Here is a 19644-nt window from a genome sequence, read left to right as displayed (position 1 = left end):
GCGGTGAATTCCCAACGTGAATTTCGCGTAATGTGGGTAAGTCTACCCTTTGTTCAGTCGTGACTCTACTGCTAGTCTGCTTCATTGGGTGACCGAGCATTACCAAAGAGAGAATTCACTTGTATGCCTGAAAGGGACTTAATAGTAAGCATTTTTGTCCACCTTTCAGAAACCTTGTCAAGGGGCGGAGCAGATCGCCAGGGCTTCCATTTTGAGCTGTCTCGGTTGCGTTTAAGTTGTCGTCCAAACTGGGCCTTTGGAACTGGAGGAGGAAGAGGCGCTAGAATTGCAAATGGATGAAATGTTGTTTGCAACAAAATCCACAGAAGGGTGTCAGCCGTAGATTCACTGGTAATCTTTATTAGTCCTAATTATCCGAGTGAACACTGCAGATCCATCTACACCAGGGGTGGGGAACCTCAGGCCCGGGGGCCGTATGCGGCCCCCGAGGACATTTTTTGTGGCCCTCGGGAGCTCCGGGAACCCTGCCGCGGAGGTGGGGCACAGGGTGGCCCTCCCCGAGGGTGTTCCTGGGGCCACGGCTTACAGCGCCCTTGTAGCGCCCTTTGGACCTCCTCTCACTGACTGTTGGTTGTTGGTCAGCGAGAGGGGAGGGGGAGGGACTCTTCCCCCAAGGCTGCCCCCTACAGCTGCGGCTTGCAGGAACGCTGTGGCACATTGTAAGCCCCTCTCGCTGCCTGTCGGCTGTTGAGCAGCGGGGGTGGGGAGAGGCTGGCGGCTCCCGGCGGCAGAGCATGCATGCAGAACCAATTGGGCTTGGGGAGGGCTTTTATGGACTCTGGGGGGGGGAGTGCACGAAGACTGGGGCCCTGTTGCTTGGTGCTCCGTGTGCCGCCGGGTGTGTGTGTGTGGGCGGGGGAGGTGGGGTGGCTGGGGCCCGGTTGCGCAGGCCGGCATGCGCGGGTGTGTGTGTGTGGGGGGAGGCTTTTCTCTCTTCCTCTTTTTCTGTCACTCTTTCTCCCTTCTCTCCCTCTCTTCCTCCCTCTTTTTCTGTCTCTTTCTTTGTCTCCCTCAGTCCTTTTTTTTCTTTCCCTCTGTCCTTTTCTTTCTTTCTCCCCCTCTCTCCATTTCTTTCTCCCTTTCTCTCTCTTTCTCCCTCCCTCCCTTTTCCTCTTTCTCTGTTTTACTTCCTCCCTTCCTTCCTTGCCAATCAACTGTGGGCTGCGCCCCCCTGGCGCCTCATTTTCTGGGGCCCACCGCTGGCTGCCCTCCCACCTGGGAGTGGGGAGTGGAGGCGCCCTGCAGGCCTTCTCTGGGTGGCCTTCCCTCGGGTTGCCAACCTCCAGGTGGTGGCTGGAGACCTGGCAACCCTAGCCTCTCCCCCCCCACCGGGAGATCTACACCTGGTATGGCCCCCGAAAGATGTTATAAATGTGCGAATGGCCCTTGGCAGGAAAAAGGTTCCCCACCCCTGATCTACACTATTTACTCCAAATGCAAGACTAGTTATTTTTAGGTATGCCATCAAAAAAAAGAGAAGGTTGTCTTACATTCGCAGACAAGTTACAGTTAAGTCCAGTAAAAAAAAAAAAATTGGTGCATCACAATTTTTAGGGGGGTTATCTTACAGTCAGCGTCGTCTTCCTTTCAAGTAAATGCAGTAGTTAAAACCTCCAGAGAAGCAGAGATTTGGGGGGGGGGGTTGACTATCTAGCCCAGCCGCCCTTCCTGTATTTCACTGATTATTTCCTCTGCTTTCGGTCAAATCCTCTCAGGGAGCTGAGCTGGTTTCCAGCCGAGGCCATCTTGCTATCCCCTCTATTTATCACGCTGAAGGGGTTGCCCCGGAACTATGCCAAACATTGCCTGCTTGGGTTTGTGAGGGCGCGATACCATTATCAAAGTCCCCTCCCATGCCTGTGAAGGACTGTTGTCTCCCGTAGTATCTTTAGAAGACTCTGTTTTATCGCTGGTGACCCCACTGGCCATGATTCGGGGGGCCCTAGGAGAGTCGTGTGTCATTTTTTACAGTCAGCTGTGATCTATAATGCTCGAGCGGTGCCATAGATTAAAACTGGGCATAGTTTTGCCGTGCCATCCAACAGCGAGAGAGGCTGTAACTGCTTTGGCCTGGAAAAGATGGAGTGTGAGATAGCAGAGTCCTGAGCAGCCGTGACCATGTTGTGACGCCTGTGGGGAGCCAGCGTGGTGTAGTGGTTAAGAGCGGTGGTTAGGAGCAGTGGAATTTGATCTGGAGAACCAGGTTTGATTCCCCACTCCTCCACATGAGTGGCGGAGGCTAATCTGGTGAACTGGATTTGTTTCCCCACTCCTACACACGAAGCCAGCAGGGTGACCTTGGGCTAGTCACACTCTCTCAGCCCCACCTACCTCACAGGGTGTCTGTTGTGGGGAGGGGAAGGGAAGGTGATTGTAAGTCGGTTTGATTCTTCTTCCTCTTCCTCCTCCTCCTCCAAAGATGTTCAGAAGAGCCGTTCAGAGGAGAGATTGCTGAGCTAGGAAATGCTGGTGTACAGGGGGGGAGTTTGAAATATAGAAAACAAGAGGAGGGAGAAACCTCAGATAGAAGAAGGATAAAAAGGCGCACAGCACCAGAGGTTGCAAGACGTTTATATAACAATTTGTAGCTCCTACGAGATCATACAGAATATTTGTAACAAAAGTTCAATTGTGAGACATGATTTACAGTACACATATCATGAGCAAAAGCGCTGATAATATTACACAAAATCACAACAGTGACGGTATGCCGGCTAATGTCCCGTTTCGATATCTCTTCTTCGGATTGTAACCTTGGGATTTGTAGCTATTATCCAAACCGAAAGCTTGTAGATTACAATTTCTAATTTCGCTGCCGTATTCAAAGTGTATCTCGAGGGACGACCGGTAGCGCCCATTACTGAGCTAGGAAATGGCGGTGTGTGTGTGTGTGGGGGGGGAGTTTGAAATACGGCCAGCTTGCAAACGCAGGACTAGGAAAACGACAATAGCCACCTTCTGAAGTTGAGACTCGTTGATGCTGGGGGAGGGCAGGTGAGGCTTAATATGCCTTGTAGTATGTAGGGAACGTCTGTGTCACATGAACCCTGGAGTGTAGTCTCCATGGCACCTTCCTGGCATGGATTTACCATCCTCAGTGAGATCTAGCCAGGTGATCTCTGCAATTCAGCAAGGCGGGCTAACTGGGAATGCTCATTCAGCTGCGTTTTAACATGTACGAAACAGCCCTGAATCTCGATGGCACTACTCATAAACCTTGATGTCGCTACTAGTCAAAATGGAGGTGCAAAATGGGGGAAGGGCTGTAGCTCAGTGGCAGAGCGTCTGCTTGGCATGCAGAAGGTCCCAGGTTCAATCCCCGGCATCTCCAGTTAAACGGACTAGGCAAGACCTCTGCCTGAGACCCTGGAGAGCTGCTTCCGGTCTCAGTAGACAATACTGACTTTGATGGACCAAGGGGCTGATACGGTATAAGGCAGCTTCATGTGTTCATGTGTATGTGGATACTAGTCATGATGCACACCTATTCTCTCCAGGATCAGATGAGCATGCCTATTATATCAGGTGCTGTGGAACACAGGCAGGATGGTGCTGCTGCAGTCGTCTTGCCTGTGGGCTTCCTAGAGGCACTTGGTTGGCCACTGTGTGAACAGACTGCTGGACTTGATGGACCTTGGTCTGATCCAGCAGGGCTTTTCTGATGTTCTTATGAGAATAGGGCTATCCATGGCTACTAGTCAAAATGAATACTAGTCACGATGCGTACCTATTCTCTCCAGGATCAGATGAGCAGGCCTATTATATTGGGTGCTATGGAGCACAGGCAGGGTAATGCAGCTGCAGCCGTCTTGCTTGTGGGCACCTGGTTGGCCACTGTGTGAACAGACTGCTGGACTTGGTGGACCTTGGTCTGATCCAGCATGGCCTTTCTTATGTTCTTGTGTTTCCCAAGAAGTTCAGGCAGAGAGGTACAAAACACGCAAATGTACAGACGGGAAAGATGGAGATTCCCAAATCCGCTGTGATTAAAGCAATTTTTTTAAAAAAAAAGTTTGGTTCCCTTCTCTGCCAAAACAGCATATGCAATCCTAAGCAATTTACTATCTGTAATTAATATTTTGAAAGCGCCTCGGCGCTCAAGTTGTGTTAGAAGTAGAAAAAAGCAGCCTTAGATCAGCGGGAGACGCTTGTTGGAATCCAAAGGCGAGTTGTGTACTGCTAATAAATCACTCAGAGGTTTTATTTTTATGTTTCGGCTCAAATTTCTGACATAAACCTTTTTATTTCATTGGGAACGTGGGCTTAAATAAAAGCAAACCTCTACAGTTACTAATCTCCAATGCCATATTGCGCTGGGGCTTTGTGGAAATGCCATCACCTTTTCAAAGAACCGGAGCGGTGTGTTTTTTAGACATTTATGGCTGGAGAATAAATTTTCAGAGACTGTAAATGAAAAGATATCACCGAACATGATGATCAAATAACATCTGACACTGCTTGTTTAAGAAAATGTACATATATCTTACTGCCGGAGCTTTTATGACGCCAATAAATCTCATTACTTTTGCATTGTGGTAGAATACATAGAAATGTAGAGCTGGAAGGGACCTCAAGGGCCATCTGGTTCAACTCCCTGCACAAAAGAGGAAAGTCACAACTACCTCTACCCCCACTCACCCCCCCCCCCGTGACCCCTGCTCTATGCCCAGAAGATGGGGGGGAAACCCCTCCAGGATACCCGGGCAATCTGGCCTGGAGGAAAATCCCTTCCTAACCCCAAAGTGGCGATCAGCATTACCCTGGGCATGTAAGAAAGGGCCACAAGAGCCGAATATTAATTCATCCCTTCCTGCCCTCCTCATAATCTGCCTAAGTTCACAGCATTCTTACAAACTCCACCAAATACCCATTTGGCTTGAAATTGTGCCGGTTTCTACATCATACTGGAGTAAAATGATTTTGTTATTTTCTGCCGGGTGGTGCAAAACAAAAACCTCCTGCGGGCCAGATGTGGAATTCTGGTTTCCGCGTTGTGTTGCATTTGTGAAACGCATATTATGCTAAACAAAACGCCAGCATTTTTTTTTGGGGGGGGGGTTTAGTGCTAAAGCGTCTGTGGCAATGTGGCGCTTCCAGGAGGGTAAACCTGGAAGTGACGTTGCCCCAGCCCCACCCTAAAAATCTCCCTCCAGTGGAGAGGGGAGACCTGGTAACCCTATTGATGATACCAGATATTCTCTGGGGCCTAGAGTCTTCGGGGAAGGCTCACACCACTTGGCCTGCATTCAGGCCTGTTTCAGACTTTGAGATTCTTTTAGTTGGATTTGAGCATCCTGAGCTTCATCCCCTGGCCAAGAAAGCAGTGAAATCTCATAAGAACATAAGAAAAGTCCTGCTGGATCAGACCAAGGCCCATCAGGTCCCGCAGCCTGTTCACACAGTGGCCAACTAGGAAGGCCACAAGTAAGACGGCGGCGGCAGCAGCATTACCCTGCCTGTGTTCCACAGCACCTAAGCTTGCTCCTCTGATCCTGGAGAGAATAGGTATGCATCATGATTAGCATCCATTTTTACTAGTAGCCATGAATAGCCCTCTCCTCCATGAACATGTCCACTCCCCTCTTTAAGCCTTCCAAGGTGGCAGCCATCACCACATCCTGGGGCAGGGAGTTCCACAATTTAACTATGGTTTAAGTGAAGAAATGCTTTTATCTGTTTTAAACCTCTCACCTTCCAGTTTCAGCAGGTGACCCTGCGTTCTGGTATTATGAGAGAGGGAGAAAAGCTTCTCCCTGTCCACTTTCTCCATACCATGCATCATTTGATAGACCTCTATCATGTCATCCCTTAACCGCCTTCTCTCCAAGCTAAACAGCCCTAAGCGTATTAACCGCTCCTCATGGGGCAGTTGCTCTAGTCCCCAGATCATTTTGGTTGCTCTCCTCTGCACCTCCTCAAGCTCTGCAATATCCTTTTTTAGATCAGTCCTCTTTCTCTGTCTCCTCCATCCCCGCTGGCTATTTCACATAGTACGAAGTGAAGAGAGGGCAGTTTGCCACCCTGGCCTGCAATACGGAATCGCACACTGGCAACACAGGTTGCCATCTGGGTGTTTTTGGTCACCCCCGGGCTGGAAATACGCGTCGCTTCGGCCTCTTTGGAAGCCGTGGTTCCTCCTCGGAAGGAGCCCTCCATCCTGCCACCTGGCCAGCCGTACCCAAAACAGAGACGGTTCCAGGTGGAGCCGCCCATGCCGGGCGGGCAGTTTGCCTTTAAATGTTCCCGGAGACACAGGCACGGAGGAAAATTGGCTCAGTGAAATGCGAGGCCCGCTAGCCGAGCTGGATCGCCTGCAGCCGAGAAGCCGGCTGATGACACCCTCGACAAGGCAGGACAAACTGTATTATCAGGGGATTAACCACTAAACAGCCGAAAGGAGCATTCCTCCCCATCAGATAAGGCGGGCTGAGCAGAGCGCGTTCGCTTTATTGCATATACAGCCCCGGTGTCAAATAGACTGATTTCCAATTCCTGGTCTTTTTAAATAATCTTTGCTATATTTGCTGCTCTTGTAATCTGCCCAATCATTTAATTTTCCCCGATAGCAGAAATGCTGTAAAACTCAGATAAACTTGCAGGAGAAATTAACTCCAAGGTGGTTTTGCAGCTGAAACCCGGGGATTGCATGCCGCTGGGCCTCCCCTCCCCTCGACGTTTCCCCCCCCCTCCTTTCCCGAAAGGAACATCCAGTCTAGCAGTGTTTAAACAGCATGAGGAGAAGAAGAAGAGTTGGTTTTTATATGCCGACTTTCTCCACCACTTAAGGAAGAATCAAACCGGTTTACAACCACCTTCCCTCCCCCTCAGACACCCTGTGAGGTGGGTGGGGCTGAGAGAGTGTGACCAGCCCAAGGTCACCCACCTGGCTTCATGTGTAGGAGTGGGGAAACCATCCTGGTTCTCCAGGGTAGAGTCTGCTGCTCCTATGGAGGAGTGGGGAAACCAACCCTGTTCACCAGATTAGCGTCTGCCACTCATGTGGAGGAGTGGGAAATCAAAGCCGCTTCTCCAGATCAGAGTCCATTGCTGCAAACCACCGTAGTTAACCACTACACCACGTTGGCTCTCATACAGTCTGGCCCCTGTCTTCTGTGGCCTAGCCCCAGAACAGGGCATCATTTGGGGTGGGGTGGGAGCTGCGGAAAGGCTCTCCCAAGCCATTTCTTCTGTCTTCTCCCCTTCACTGTCAAAGCCTTTTAAAAGGCAGCGATTTGCAGATTGGCCGGTTGTTGTCCATCGGCCGATCGACTTCTTTATAGCCAGAAGATAAATCCCGTTTCTTTACGGTTCTACCTCCAGGTCTGCTCCTTTGTAGCCTCTTTCGTGTGCTGGTGCAATTGGGATTTCAGTATTTTGGGAAATTGCAGAGAGGGATTAAAAATTCCACGCTGTCAGTTTTGAGCGGAAGGACTGTGCATGTTTCCGAAGTGACCGAAAGAGAATGCCAAGACAGTTGTCACGGGATAATGTTTTGCCACAGACAGGACGTCCCTTCAGAGGGTAGCCATCTTGGTCTGCAGTAGGACAGCTAAAATCGATTCCAGGTGGCTTGCAGGGATATCCCCCCTCCCTTTTCTCCTGTTTCATAGAATTGCAGATTCGTAGAGTTGGAAGGGACCACCAGGGTCATCTAGTCCAACCCCCTGCACAATGCAGGAAATTCACAACTACCTCCCCCCCACCCACACACACACCCCGGTGACCCCTACTCCATGCCCAGAAGGTAGCCAGGATGCCCTCCCTCTCATCATCTGTGTAAGGTCATAGAATCAGCATTGCTGACAGATGGCCATCTAGCCTCTGCTTGAAAACCTCCAGGGAAGGAGAGCTCACCATCTCCCGAGGAAGCCTGTTCCACCGAGGAACCGCTCTAAGTGTTAGAAAATTCTTTCGAATGTTGGAAAATTCTTCCTAATGTTTCCTCAGCTTCTCTAAATCAGGCCTCTGCTTCCCGTTAATTCTCTCTGCTCCCCAACGCACTGCATTCCTCTGGGCCCCCTTCCCACCCGTAGCCTATCTGGTCCTCTCTTCTCTGACCCCCCACTTCCTGCCATACACCACCACCCAACACTTCTCGTCCTGAAAATCTGGCGCGATGCTTACTTTCCTCTTCTCCCCCATCAACAGAACATACCTTTTGCCTCCTTCGCAGTATCTCCCAGTTTGTGGCTGCCCCTGCGCCCTGCGCCGTTTGAACTTATGGGCATTCTGTGACATCACGGCAGCTCCGCCAACAATGGAGGGAGGGGCCCGGAGACCAGAAGCGGCAAAGCCAGTGGCAACCACCGTTTTGCAGACTTACTTTAGTCGACACTCGCAACGGTATCCTGGCAAGTCTTGGTTTAATTTTGGCTAGGGCCACATAAGGGCCGATGCAGGAAGAAGACAGGCTTGAGAATCGGGCCCCTCTCGCTGGCGAGGACCCGCGTTGATCTTGTGGTCTTAAGGAAAAATGCAACCTCTCTGAGTTTATTTTTCCCCCTTTGTCTAAAGCAAAACCGAAGGCTATGTTCGGTGAGTCTCAGGGATGCTGTTGTAAATTGTACCTCCTGGGGCTTTCACTGGCCTTCCTTGCTGCAAGTTAAGAACATGGAGAGCCCCCATGGGGTAGTGGTTAAGAGCAGTGGTTTGGAGCGGAGGACTCTAATCTGGAGAACCAGGTTTGATTCCCCACTCCTCCACATGAGCAGCGGAGGCTAATGTGGTGAACTGGATTTGTTTCCCCACTCCTCCACATGAAGCCAGCTGAGCGACCTTGGGACAGTCACAGCTCTCTTAGAGCTATCTCAGCCCTACCTACCTCACAGGGGGGTCTGTTGTGGGAAGGGGAGGGTGATTGTGAGCTGGTTTGATTCTTCCTTAAGGGGTAGAGAAAGTCGGCATATAAAAAACAACTCTTCTTCTTCATAAGAACATAAGAAAGGCCATGCTGGATCAGACCCAGGCCCATCAAGTCCAGCAGTCTGTTCACACAGTGGCCAACCAGGTGCCTCTAGGAAGCCCACAAACAAGACCGCTGCAGCAGCACCATCCCGCCTGTGTTCCACAGTACCTAATAGGATAGGCCTGCTCCTCTGATCCTAGAGAGACTAGGTATGCATCATGACCAGTATCCATTTTGACTAGTAGCAATGGATAGCCCCAACCTCCATGAACAATGCCCACTCTCCTCTTCAAGCCTTCCAAGTTGGCAGCCATCAGCACATCCTGGGGCAGGGAGTTCCCCAATTGAACTATGTTATGAGCAGAGCCGTTGCTGTGCTCTGGAGCAGGAAGGATTTCCACCCTGACTACTCCAAGGGTCCGCAACCTTTTTGATCCTGTGGCCATGTTTGCAATTCTGACACTGGTGGTGGGTATCCCCACAAAACGGCCGCCGCGGGAGGCAGACACGCACATGCATACAGAGGAAGCCCAAATGCAAGGAAGAAGAGGAGTCAAATGTTTAAAAAGATGCTGGGAAAAAGGAGGAAGAAAATAAAACCAACTCCGCCCCAAAAATTGCCAGGTATTCCCAACCGGGAGTTGGCAACCCTAACGCCATCTCCTCTTCCCTTCCCTCCCTCAGTGTAAAGCCCCCAACATGTTGCCCCACCCACACCGGTCCTGGCACCCGCCAAGTGTTTTAAGAAAATGGGTGGGGCCATTGGCCTGTGGAGATTTGATTGGCTGCACGGATTTTTAAAGACGTTGCTTTGGCAGCTGCTGCCACCACAGCACAAGGATCTTCAGTGTGTGGTCGAAGGCGTGCTGTGGCTGCCATTTTGTGGCTGGCTCCGCCTCCTGTGGCAGCCATTTTGTGGCTGGGGCCACCATGCTGTGCCAGAATTCCAGAGGTGCCCGAAGGCTCAAACATCTCAACTTTAAGCACACTTCCCTGAGGTCTGAATTTTACACAGCAGCTCAAATTATGCCAAATATAAATACGTTTGATGTACCCTTTTTGTGCTGTCTTTGAGTGTCAAACTTTTATTTTCTATGGGGGGGAGGGGCTGGAGCATGCATTCTCAAGCCTGCTGCCACGGTGTGCATTTCTACTTTTGCGCCGATGGTCTGGCAAAGTCCCCAACAGGGTTTGCTTCCAGCCCCATCGCCAATCGTCTCCGGCGTGTTTGACGCAGCATGTTCAGAAGTGCTGTCTTTCTCTTTCCAGATACGAGGCCTCCCTCTTTGACCTGGTGGAAGCAATGAGCCCCGGGTTCCAGCATCGCTGCGGTGATCGTTGCGGCCACCACAAGTCGCTGGCGCCACGGAGCGGGAGCCGGAGGAACCCTGGCTGGAGTCGGAACCCTTCCGGGCCCAGAAACGGGGCCGCCGAGCTAGAAGAGAGTCGAATTTTGGAGGAGATCTTTTTCATTTGATGGGCTGTTCGGCCCATGCAGCCTTTCCTAATGGATCTGAGGACCTTTCCCCCCCCCTTTTCTAATGTGGGTGTGTTTACATGTCAGAAGATTGGTTTTAAATTATTCGATTGACAAGTAATTGTCTCCTAACTTCCCCTTAGCAAATTGATACCACCTTCCTGTCCAGCTTCCAAATCATGTCATAAAAGCATTTTTGGCGTTTTGGGGTTTTTTTTCCAGTTGGCTGATCAGAGGGTCAGGAAGGTGTTTCTGAGCCCCTCCTGTGAACTAAAGTGCCCGTTTTAAAGAAAAAAAATACGTCATTGTGGAAGAGATTAATATTTCATTATTGATTTCTGGATTATTATTTTTTAGCCATTTGCCAGAGCGGCATCTCTCATGCGCACCCAGCTCTTGCGCTTGACCGAAGCGCATCTTGTTTTTCCCACTTACAAATGGGGTGAATCCACCAGCCGCAGAGGCAAAGGCATGGATTACGGTTTGATCCAGAAGGATCAGAGGCGAAGAGTGCGCTAAGTCGCCAACCCGTTTGTGGAAACAGCCTTCCCAGAAGATCACTGCTAAATATTGGGGTGCTGCATATACATACTGGGGAGAGAGGAGGAATCTCTGGAATCCCCCACTCCTTGATTGTGCATTTTTTTGGTTCATGAGCCTCTTACAAACTAAGCCTCTTTTTTAAAAAGAAAAAAAAGAAAGGACAGGAAGCATATAGGACACAGCCACCTAACCGAGAGGGCATGCCCTTGGTTGCTTACCTGCTTAATAAAATCTGCCACTGCAGCAATCCAAATTGCATTTCGCCCCCCTCTTCTGTGTGAAAAGGCCTGCAATTCAAGGGCGAGGCTACTTCCCAAATAGTTTTCTCTGACTTGCTCTGTTCCCGTGCCCTTATGTCACAAAGGAGGCGAATCAGGAAGTATTTTTCACCAGCCCGCTTGTAGTGAATGTTCTTCCCTCTGGCTTTAATTATTCATGCCTTATCTATTTCAGTTTGTCAGAGAAGTCACTCCCCTTCCACCCCCACGCTATCAGCTATTTACAGAAATCTGCAAAATTGGTAAAAAAATGACTGCAGGTCGCAGGATCGGCACTCGCTTCCCGCACAATGCGGGGTGTGTGTTCATATTTTAGCGGAGCAGGCAGGCACTGGAGACGCACCCTTTTGTGCAGCAGAAATGCAGTGCTGGAAGACAGTTGGTCGTACCCAAAATAATTCCTTCTTGGCGAGTCATTGAGCGACAGGGACAGATCGCTGTTTTGAACTTCCATTTCTGGTTTTCACCCTTCCAAGACAAAGCTGTGAGAAACTGCTGACCAGGCAACACCCAGCGCTGGGAGCAAATGGAAGTTTCAATGCCTCCTAAAGCAAGGGGTGTTCCTCAGGGCTTCCACATGGAACGATACCGCTTCCAGGGTCACAGATTTATTTATTTTTTTGGCCAGGCTACACCTAGCTCGAGGAGGTTACAACTGAGGCCTTTTATGCACTTCTGTTTCACTCACCGTCACCCCTCCAGCAACTTCGGGTCTTTGTTTGGATCATGCACGCCGTTTCCAACTGCCGGAGGTCGCCTCGCTCTCCCCCTGTGTTTCCCCGTGTTTTTCCCACGTTTTCAAATGTGAGATAAAACAGCTCCTGCAAAACGCGGGGAAATGCAGGGGGAGAAGGAGGCGACCTCCGGCGACCGGAAACTGCATGCATGATCCAAACAAAGACCCAGTCATCGGAGGGGTGGCTGCAAGTGAAACAGCCATACATAAAAGACCTATGTTGTAGCTCCTACTCTGTTATATGATTATCACTAGTCTAAGTGCAAACTGCAGATCTCGGGTATATTACAGTTCCAGTGTAACAGACGGGCATAATTCCTTGCGCTTTGGCTCAGTTGTGGGCCATGCTGCAGGGCATGCACATGGCCTCTGGTTGTTGCTTCTGATGTTCTGTCTTACTGTGTTCTCTAAATTTGGGTGGCTAACATTGTTTTCAAGAGCTGTAGATCCCTTCTTACCAACTGGACTGACTTTTCCATTTGAGCATAGGAATTCAGCTTGAAATAGGTGTTTGGCAACAGGAATGAAATAGCCGCCGTGGTTCCTTCCCAAGACCCCTTTTCTAGACGATTCTTTCTTTTTTGGGGAACGAGTCCATCCATCTTGCCTTTCAGTTGCTGGCTTGTTCTCAGCCACTTGCCTTCTGAAGATGTGATTTTTTCAGTCCCAAAAGGTGCCTTCGGCTTCACATTCCGGCGCTCTTGCCCTGAGTGATTTTTCCCCCTCTCCAGCTCTTAGTAGGTGCCAATACTTAACCTCCATTAATATTGAATGTAGGGTTTTCGATAAAGCTCTTGATAAACAGGTCGGCTTAGCTCTGTCGATTTTTGTGTCAAATTGTACCTCGGCCATCGATGTCTTTGCGAGTGGTCGCCGTCAAGGGTTTGATTTGAAACTCTCTCTGTAGCGGTCAAATCCATCCATAGGAAATGTCTGCCAATATGACACTTAAAAAAAAAAAAAAGTCACACCGGAAAAGCCCAAAGTGTAACTTGTGTGGGTTGACCAAGCGTTCCCCATTCAATTCAGTGGAGCTGGGAAGTCGGTTGTCCTTTTGATACGTGCACCGTGGCTAATGTGAGCCAAACTGAAAATGTGCGGGGGTGGGGGGTGGGGGAGAAACGGCCCCGGTGCACATACAAAGACCACCAGCGGGGAATTTTTTATCTTGTTCGGGCGATCTAAAAAATCTCCACGATGTGTTTCATACATTGGCTGGGGGGGGGGGGTTAAACGTGTAGCGCGTTCAAGTGGGGAACGTGCCCAGGGACTGAGCAGTGTATGAAACCGCCCTTCCGTCTGTGTACATCTCCCGCAATGTTTGGAGACTCTGCACATTGGCTGGGTAATGTGCCAAATCCCCCCCAAGGTGTGCTCTTGCGAGCACACACGCTCCACAGGGTTCAGGGAATGTGCCTTCTCCATGCATCTCTCGTTCCCCCGCCCCTCCATATCCCCCAGAAAACCAAATTTGCAATTCCTCCTATGTAGCCTCACTGATACAGGCCTCAGTAGGGTTGTGTTAACAGTGCTTCTTTACCGACAAGACAAAAAAAAAACAATTTTGTTAGGAGGCATTAAAAAGTTGAAGCTATTAGAAGACACTTATGGCCTTGGAGCAGGGTGGAGGGGGATCAATAGCATTCCAAGGGAAAAGGACAAAAATCAGCAGCCAGGATAGAGGTGGGAATTATTTTTTCTGTCTGCTGAAATGGTAGAAGAGAATCAGTCTCTTGGCAATGTCTGTTTACATTTGAATTCCTGCTGCAGAAAGCTCCAACTAAGAATAGGAACCGGGATTGGAAAGGGGCGGGAATCTGTCCACAGATTGACCCCACGTATATTGCAGGATGGGGCAGGACAGATGTGGCATTTGTGTTTCTCTTGCCAGATGGCTCCCCACCCGTTGGGTTTTCCCTAGTGGCTGGTTGGTGCCCTCCGTGTTTCTGTGGCCCCCTTCCCCCCCCCCCAAATATGCACTTTGAAAACAGCGGGACTGCGAAACAGTCACGTTCCACCCGCACACCCAAACCACCTCCTCGGATTCTGTTCGGCAATTACTACCTTAAACTTGATCGGATCTTTGCCTATGGACATGTGTGATATTTTAATTTAATAAATTATCAAGGTGATTTTTTCTCTCTCTCTCTCTTCTTTATTTCGTGGTGTGCATGTTCTTCTGTATAGCTGACCCTTCACAGAGAACAGCAGTTTCAAGATTGTTATCTGCTTTGTATTGAAGCACGGACTTTGCATGGCAGGAGAATCGGCAAACCTTATAAAGTCCGTAGCCGTAACATCGCTGAGCTGGCCTCACCTGCCAAAAACACCTAATATTGATTGGACCGAATAAGGTTCAAAATACTGGAAGCAAACAGTTGAATTATCCAGAGCCCTTCTTCAGTTGCAAACGTTCAAAGAAAAACTCAGGCGTAAGCTGGCGTTGTGTGCCTTAGCTGATGTTAACCTGGTAAGGAATGGTACATAACGTTTTTCCCCACTTGAGCACATGAAGCTGCCTTATATTGAATCTGACCCTGGGTCCATCAAAGTCAGTATTGTCTACTCAGACCGGCAGCAGCTCTCCAGGGTCCCAGGCAGGGTCTTTCACATCACCTGCTTGCCAAGTCCCTTTAACTGGAGATGCCAGGGATTGAACCTGGGACCTTCTGCATGCCAAGCAGAGGCTCTTTCAAGGCAAGGGAGAAGCAGAGGTGGTTGGCCATCGTCTTCCTCTGCAGAGCATTCCTCGGTGGCCTCCCAAGTAGCGATCCAGTTTAGCTTCTGAGATCTGATGAGATCGGGCTCTGCCATGCTGCCTTCCCTCCCTCTTATCTCACTACAGGTGCTATATATTTTTTTGCCCCTAAGCATTTCTCCCCTGCTCTAATCAAGGTGGTTACATTTGGCCTTTGCATCCTGACTCCTTTCTTTGCAAAACTCCTCCCACAATCTGACTGGGATACAAGGACTCCCAAGATCTCCATTCCTACTTGTATCTGACAAAGGGAGCTTGGGCTATAGAAAACTTGCACACACACACCCAAAAAAATCTTGTTGGTGTCTAAGGTGCTACTGGACTTGAAAGCAGGGCTATGTGTTAACTCAGAGAGACACATGAAGCTGCCTTATACTGAATCAGACCCTTTGGTCCATCAAAGTCTGTAGTGTCTACTCAGACCAGCAGCGGCTCTCCAGGGTCTCAGGCAGAAGTCTTTCACATCACCTGCTTGCCTAATCCCTTTTAACTGGAGATGGTGGGGATTGAACCTGGCACCTTCTGTATGCCAAGCAGAGGCTCTGCCACTGACTCAGCCCCCCCCCCAAAGCACACATGAAGCTGCCTTATACTGAATCAGACCCTTGGTCCATCAAAATATTGTCTGCTCAGACCAGCAGTGGCTCTCCAGGGTCTCAGGCAGGGGTCTTTCACATCACTTGCTTGCCTAGTCCCTTTTAACTGGAGATGAACCACAGCCCCTCCCCTAATACAAACACACCCAGGCACAAAAAGTGAATGGAGAAAAGCAATGTATGCACAAATGCCATTCATTGTGGTGGAACCTGAGAGACGTTCACACATAGAATTACTAGATTTGAGCTGTTGCTCGCAGCAATGGCCGACCAAGCATGCAGAGGGCAGCCAACCAGTTGACAAGTGGGTGGGAAGAGAATTTCTTCAGCCAGGCACTGTTTCCAACACATCAGAGCATGACTCTGCATTGGAGCATTTGGTATATCGTCCTCTGTTCTGACACAGAACTACATTTCTGAAAATGCATTGCAGCATCTCAGATGCATCGGAACCAGTATCCGAGGTGCCGTTGGAGAGAGGCTGAAGGGATGAGATCATGCAGGAGGAAAGGGCCTTTCCTAGAGGAACTGAAATGTTCTTATAATGGATGGTGATGGAAAGTACTGTCAAGTTGCAACCTGGTGACCCGTAGGGTTTTCAAGACAAAAGATGAACAGAGATGGTTTGCTATTTCCTGCCTCTGCATAGCATAAGAAAGGCCCTGCTGGATCAGACCAAGGCCCATCAAGTCCAGCAGTCTGTTCACAGAGTGGCCAACCAGGTTCCTCTAGGAAGCCCACAAGCAAGACGACTGCAGCAGCATTGTCCTGCCTGTGTTAAGAACATAAGAAAAGCCCTGCTGGATCAGACCAAGGCCCATCAAGTCCAGCAGTCTGTTCACACAGTGGCCAACCAAGGTGCCTCTAGGAAGCCCACAAACAAGTTGACTGCAGCAGCATTGTCCTGCCTGTGTTCCACAGCACCTAGCAACCCTAGACTTCCTTGGAGGTCTCCCATCCAAGGCCTAACCAGGGCCGACGCCACTTAGCTTCTGAGATCTGATGAGGTCAAGCTAGCCTGGGCCGTCGAAGTCAAGGCAAGAGATGTTCAGAGGTGGTTTGCCATGGCCTGCCTCTGCATAGCAACCCTGGACTTCCTTGGTGATCTCCCATCCAAGGACTAACCATGGCTGACCCTGCTTAACTTCCAAGATCTGATGAGACTGGGCTAAAAATGGATACAAGTAATGAAAACCATGAAAGCGCCTGATGGCTTTCAAAAATATGTACACCTCTAACCATTGTCCTGTTGCCAAAAAAAGCAGAGTGGGGCAGCCGATGCCCTCTGCTTCACCATCCACTTTGAAGGTCATGTTCTCTGGCCACCTCCTTCCAGTGCCGCCCACAGTATATTAGGTGGCAATCTCTGCAATTCCTAGCTAGCCGCAACAAAAGTATCCCAGTGAACAAACACAAATACACAAAGCCACTCTATACCTCTTGGTCAGTATTGTCTACTCAGACTGTCAGTGGGTCTCTGTGGTCTCAGGCAGAGGTCTTTCACATCACCTGCCAATACCTGAGCCTTTGAACTGGAGATGCCAGGGATTGAACCTGGGACTTTCTGCATGCCAAGCAGATGCTTTAACCACTGAACCACAACCCTTTCCTGTGGCTTCAGTATGTGGAGAGTTTACCTTAGAAAGAAGGGCGGGTAAGGGGAGACATGATAGAGGCTGGGTACCCAAGGTTAGGTGAAAGGAAAATATATATAAATCTATGTATAAATACTGAAAGTATAATTTATTAGAAGCGTTATATAAAAGTTAAAATTATTTAAAAGCGTTAAAATAGCACAATGGCATTTCCTGAGGTCGATAACTATAACCACATACCAAACGCGTTTCGGCCTATGGGGCCTTCATCAGTGGTTGATTAAAACCCTTTGTAAACCTGCACACATTTACAGAAATACATTAATGAATACAAATACGAACAGTTCAAACCCAACCAGGCATGTGTATATGTTGTAAATTCTATGCTCAATTACTCAAACATCTGGTATAATAGGTTCTTGTGGTAATACTGGTTAGTATAAGTGTCTCAAATACTATGTGTGCAGGTAGCAACCTAGTAAAGTAGTGAGACATGATAGAGGTTAGGGCTGTTTAGCTTGGAAAGAAGGCGGTTAAGGGGAGACATGTTAGAGGTCCATAAAATTATGCATGGTTCGGAGAGAGTGGACAGGGAGAAGCTTTTCTCCCTCTCTCATAATACCAGAATGCAGGGTCATCTGCTGAAGCTGGAGGGTGAGAGATTCAAAACACACAAAAGGAAGTATCTCTTCACATAATGCATAGTTCAGTTGTGGAACTCCCTGCCCCAGGACGTGGTGACGGCTGCCAACTTGGAAGGCTTTAAGAGGGGAGTGGACATGTTCATGGAAGAGAGGGCTATCCATGGCTGCTACTCCAAATGAATACTAGTCAAGATGCATGCCTATTCTCTCCAGGATCAGAGGAGTATGCCCATTATGTTAGGTGCTGTGGAACACAGGCAGGATAATGCTGCTGCAGATTGTGGGTTTCCTAGAGGCACCTGGTTGGCCCCTGTGTGAACAGACTGCTGGACTTGATGGGCCTGGGTCTGATCCAGCAGGGCTTTTCTGATGTTCTTATGTTCTGTGCATACAGTATCTTCAAAGGGCACCCAGCAAAAAACCCGCAGGCACAATTCTGTTTGCCCTTCTCTTCCATATTTATTCTTCATAGAGTTTTAATTTTTCTCACCGCAAGACTGCCCCAACCGGCGGGAGGAAGAGAGAGAAGGGATTCCCCCCAGTTCCTCTTTTCCCACCAACTTGGGCATAATCCCGAGGTTGAGAGCTGAGATGCAACCATGTGCTGTGTTGATTTAAGGCTCTTCACTTTTATATATAACTTTGGAAATGGTAAACTATATTAATTTGTTGTGTTTTTCCAAGGGAAAATTATTTATTGGGAGGCATTTTTAGCTTGAGTGCTCCGAGCCCTAAATCATTGTAATAAATTTGTACTATTCAGGCTTTCTTACATTGTAATAAATTTGTTTTAAACATGAATGAGAAGATCCATGATTTCTTTAATATACTGTTATGTATTTCCTTTCAAAATGACACCGCTCGCTACATCAACCCAGAGAATAATAGCGGGAGATTTACAGTACTTAAAAATAACTTTTGCTTGGGAGGGTGACATGCTAACCAACTCCAAAGATGGGAGTTTGGAGTAAAAAAAGGGGGGGGGAGACACAGATTGTGGCCTGGCAGAACTCGCGGTGGGGTTGTGTTCTCCGGTTTAAACTCCGAGCCAGTCAGAGTGGATGTATTACGTGTTTTGTGAGGAGGCTGAAGTTGGTTCCCAGTTCATAGAATCATAGAATCATAGAGTTGGAAGGGACCACCAGGGTCATCTAGTCCAACCCCCTGCACAATGCAGGAAATTCACAACTACCTCCCCCCCACACACACCCAATGCCCAGAAGATGGCCAAGATGCCCTCTCTCTCATGAACTGCCTAAGTTCATAGAATCAGTTCATTCCCTATTCCCAGTTCCTTATTCACATTTCCTAGTTCCTGAATGATACTGAGGACAATTTAAAAGCTCTGCACCTCAAAATAAGGATTAAAGGTAAAGGTAGTCCCCTGTGCAAGCACCGGGTCATTCCTGACCCATGGGGTGACAACATATCCCGACGTTTACTAGGCAGACTTTGTTTACGGGGTGGTTTGCCAGTGCCTTCCCCAGTCATCTTCCCTTTACCCCCAGCAAGCTGGGTCCTCATTTTACCGACCTCGGAAGGATGGAAGGCTGAGTCAACCTTGAGCCGGCTACCTGAACCCAACTTGGGATCGAACTCAGGTCGTGAGCAGAGCTTGGACTGCAGTACTGCAGTTTACCACTCTGTGCCACGGGGCTCTAAAAATAAGGATTAGATCACCACATATCATAAATCCTCACATTCCTGGGACTGTGCCCTCCGCGGGGGCGCATACTAATGCGAATAAGGATCTGGGAATAGGGAACCAACTGGGAACCAACTTCAGCCTCCTTGTTTTGTGTTCCTTGCTATATCCTGGACCTCATCGAATGCTCCTCTTGTTTGAAGAAGAAGCTGAAGGAGAGTTGGTTTTTGTATGCCAACTTTCTCTACCTTTCTAAGGAGAATCAAACCAGCTTGCAATCGCCTTCCCTTCCTCTCCCCATAACAGACACCCTGTGAGGCAGGTGGGGCTGAGAGAGTTCGGCGAGAACCGTGACTGGCCCAAGGTCACCCAGCTGGCTTCATGCGGAGGACTGGGGAATCAACCCAGGAATCAAACCATTAAAAGAGAAATAGATACAATTCAAC

At 49.1% G+C, this 19644-nt stretch overlaps 1 protein-coding gene across 1 annotated transcript in view; it reads left to right on the top strand.

Moving 5' to 3' along the window:
* KIAA1328 (KIAA1328 ortholog) overlaps positions 1 to 10403 on the top strand; it is a 229045-nt gene extending 218642 nt beyond the window's left edge. Inside the window, exon 11 of the mRNA XM_056849086.1 lies at positions 10196 to 10403. Within this exon, the coding sequence (XP_056705064.1) occupies positions 10196 to 10403 (208 nt within the window). The remainder of the gene's footprint in view (positions 1 to 10195) is intronic.
* The last annotated feature ends 9241 nt before the right edge of the window (positions 10404 to 19644 follow it).

Source organism: Euleptes europaea, chromosome 4, assembly GCF_029931775.1.
Source record: "Euleptes europaea isolate rEulEur1 chromosome 4, rEulEur1.hap1, whole genome shotgun sequence".
Lineage (NCBI taxonomy): Eukaryota > Metazoa > Chordata > Lepidosauria > Squamata > Sphaerodactylidae > Euleptes > Euleptes europaea.
Note: the sequence above shows the minus strand (reverse complement) of the source record. Positions and strands in the feature narration are given on the sequence as shown.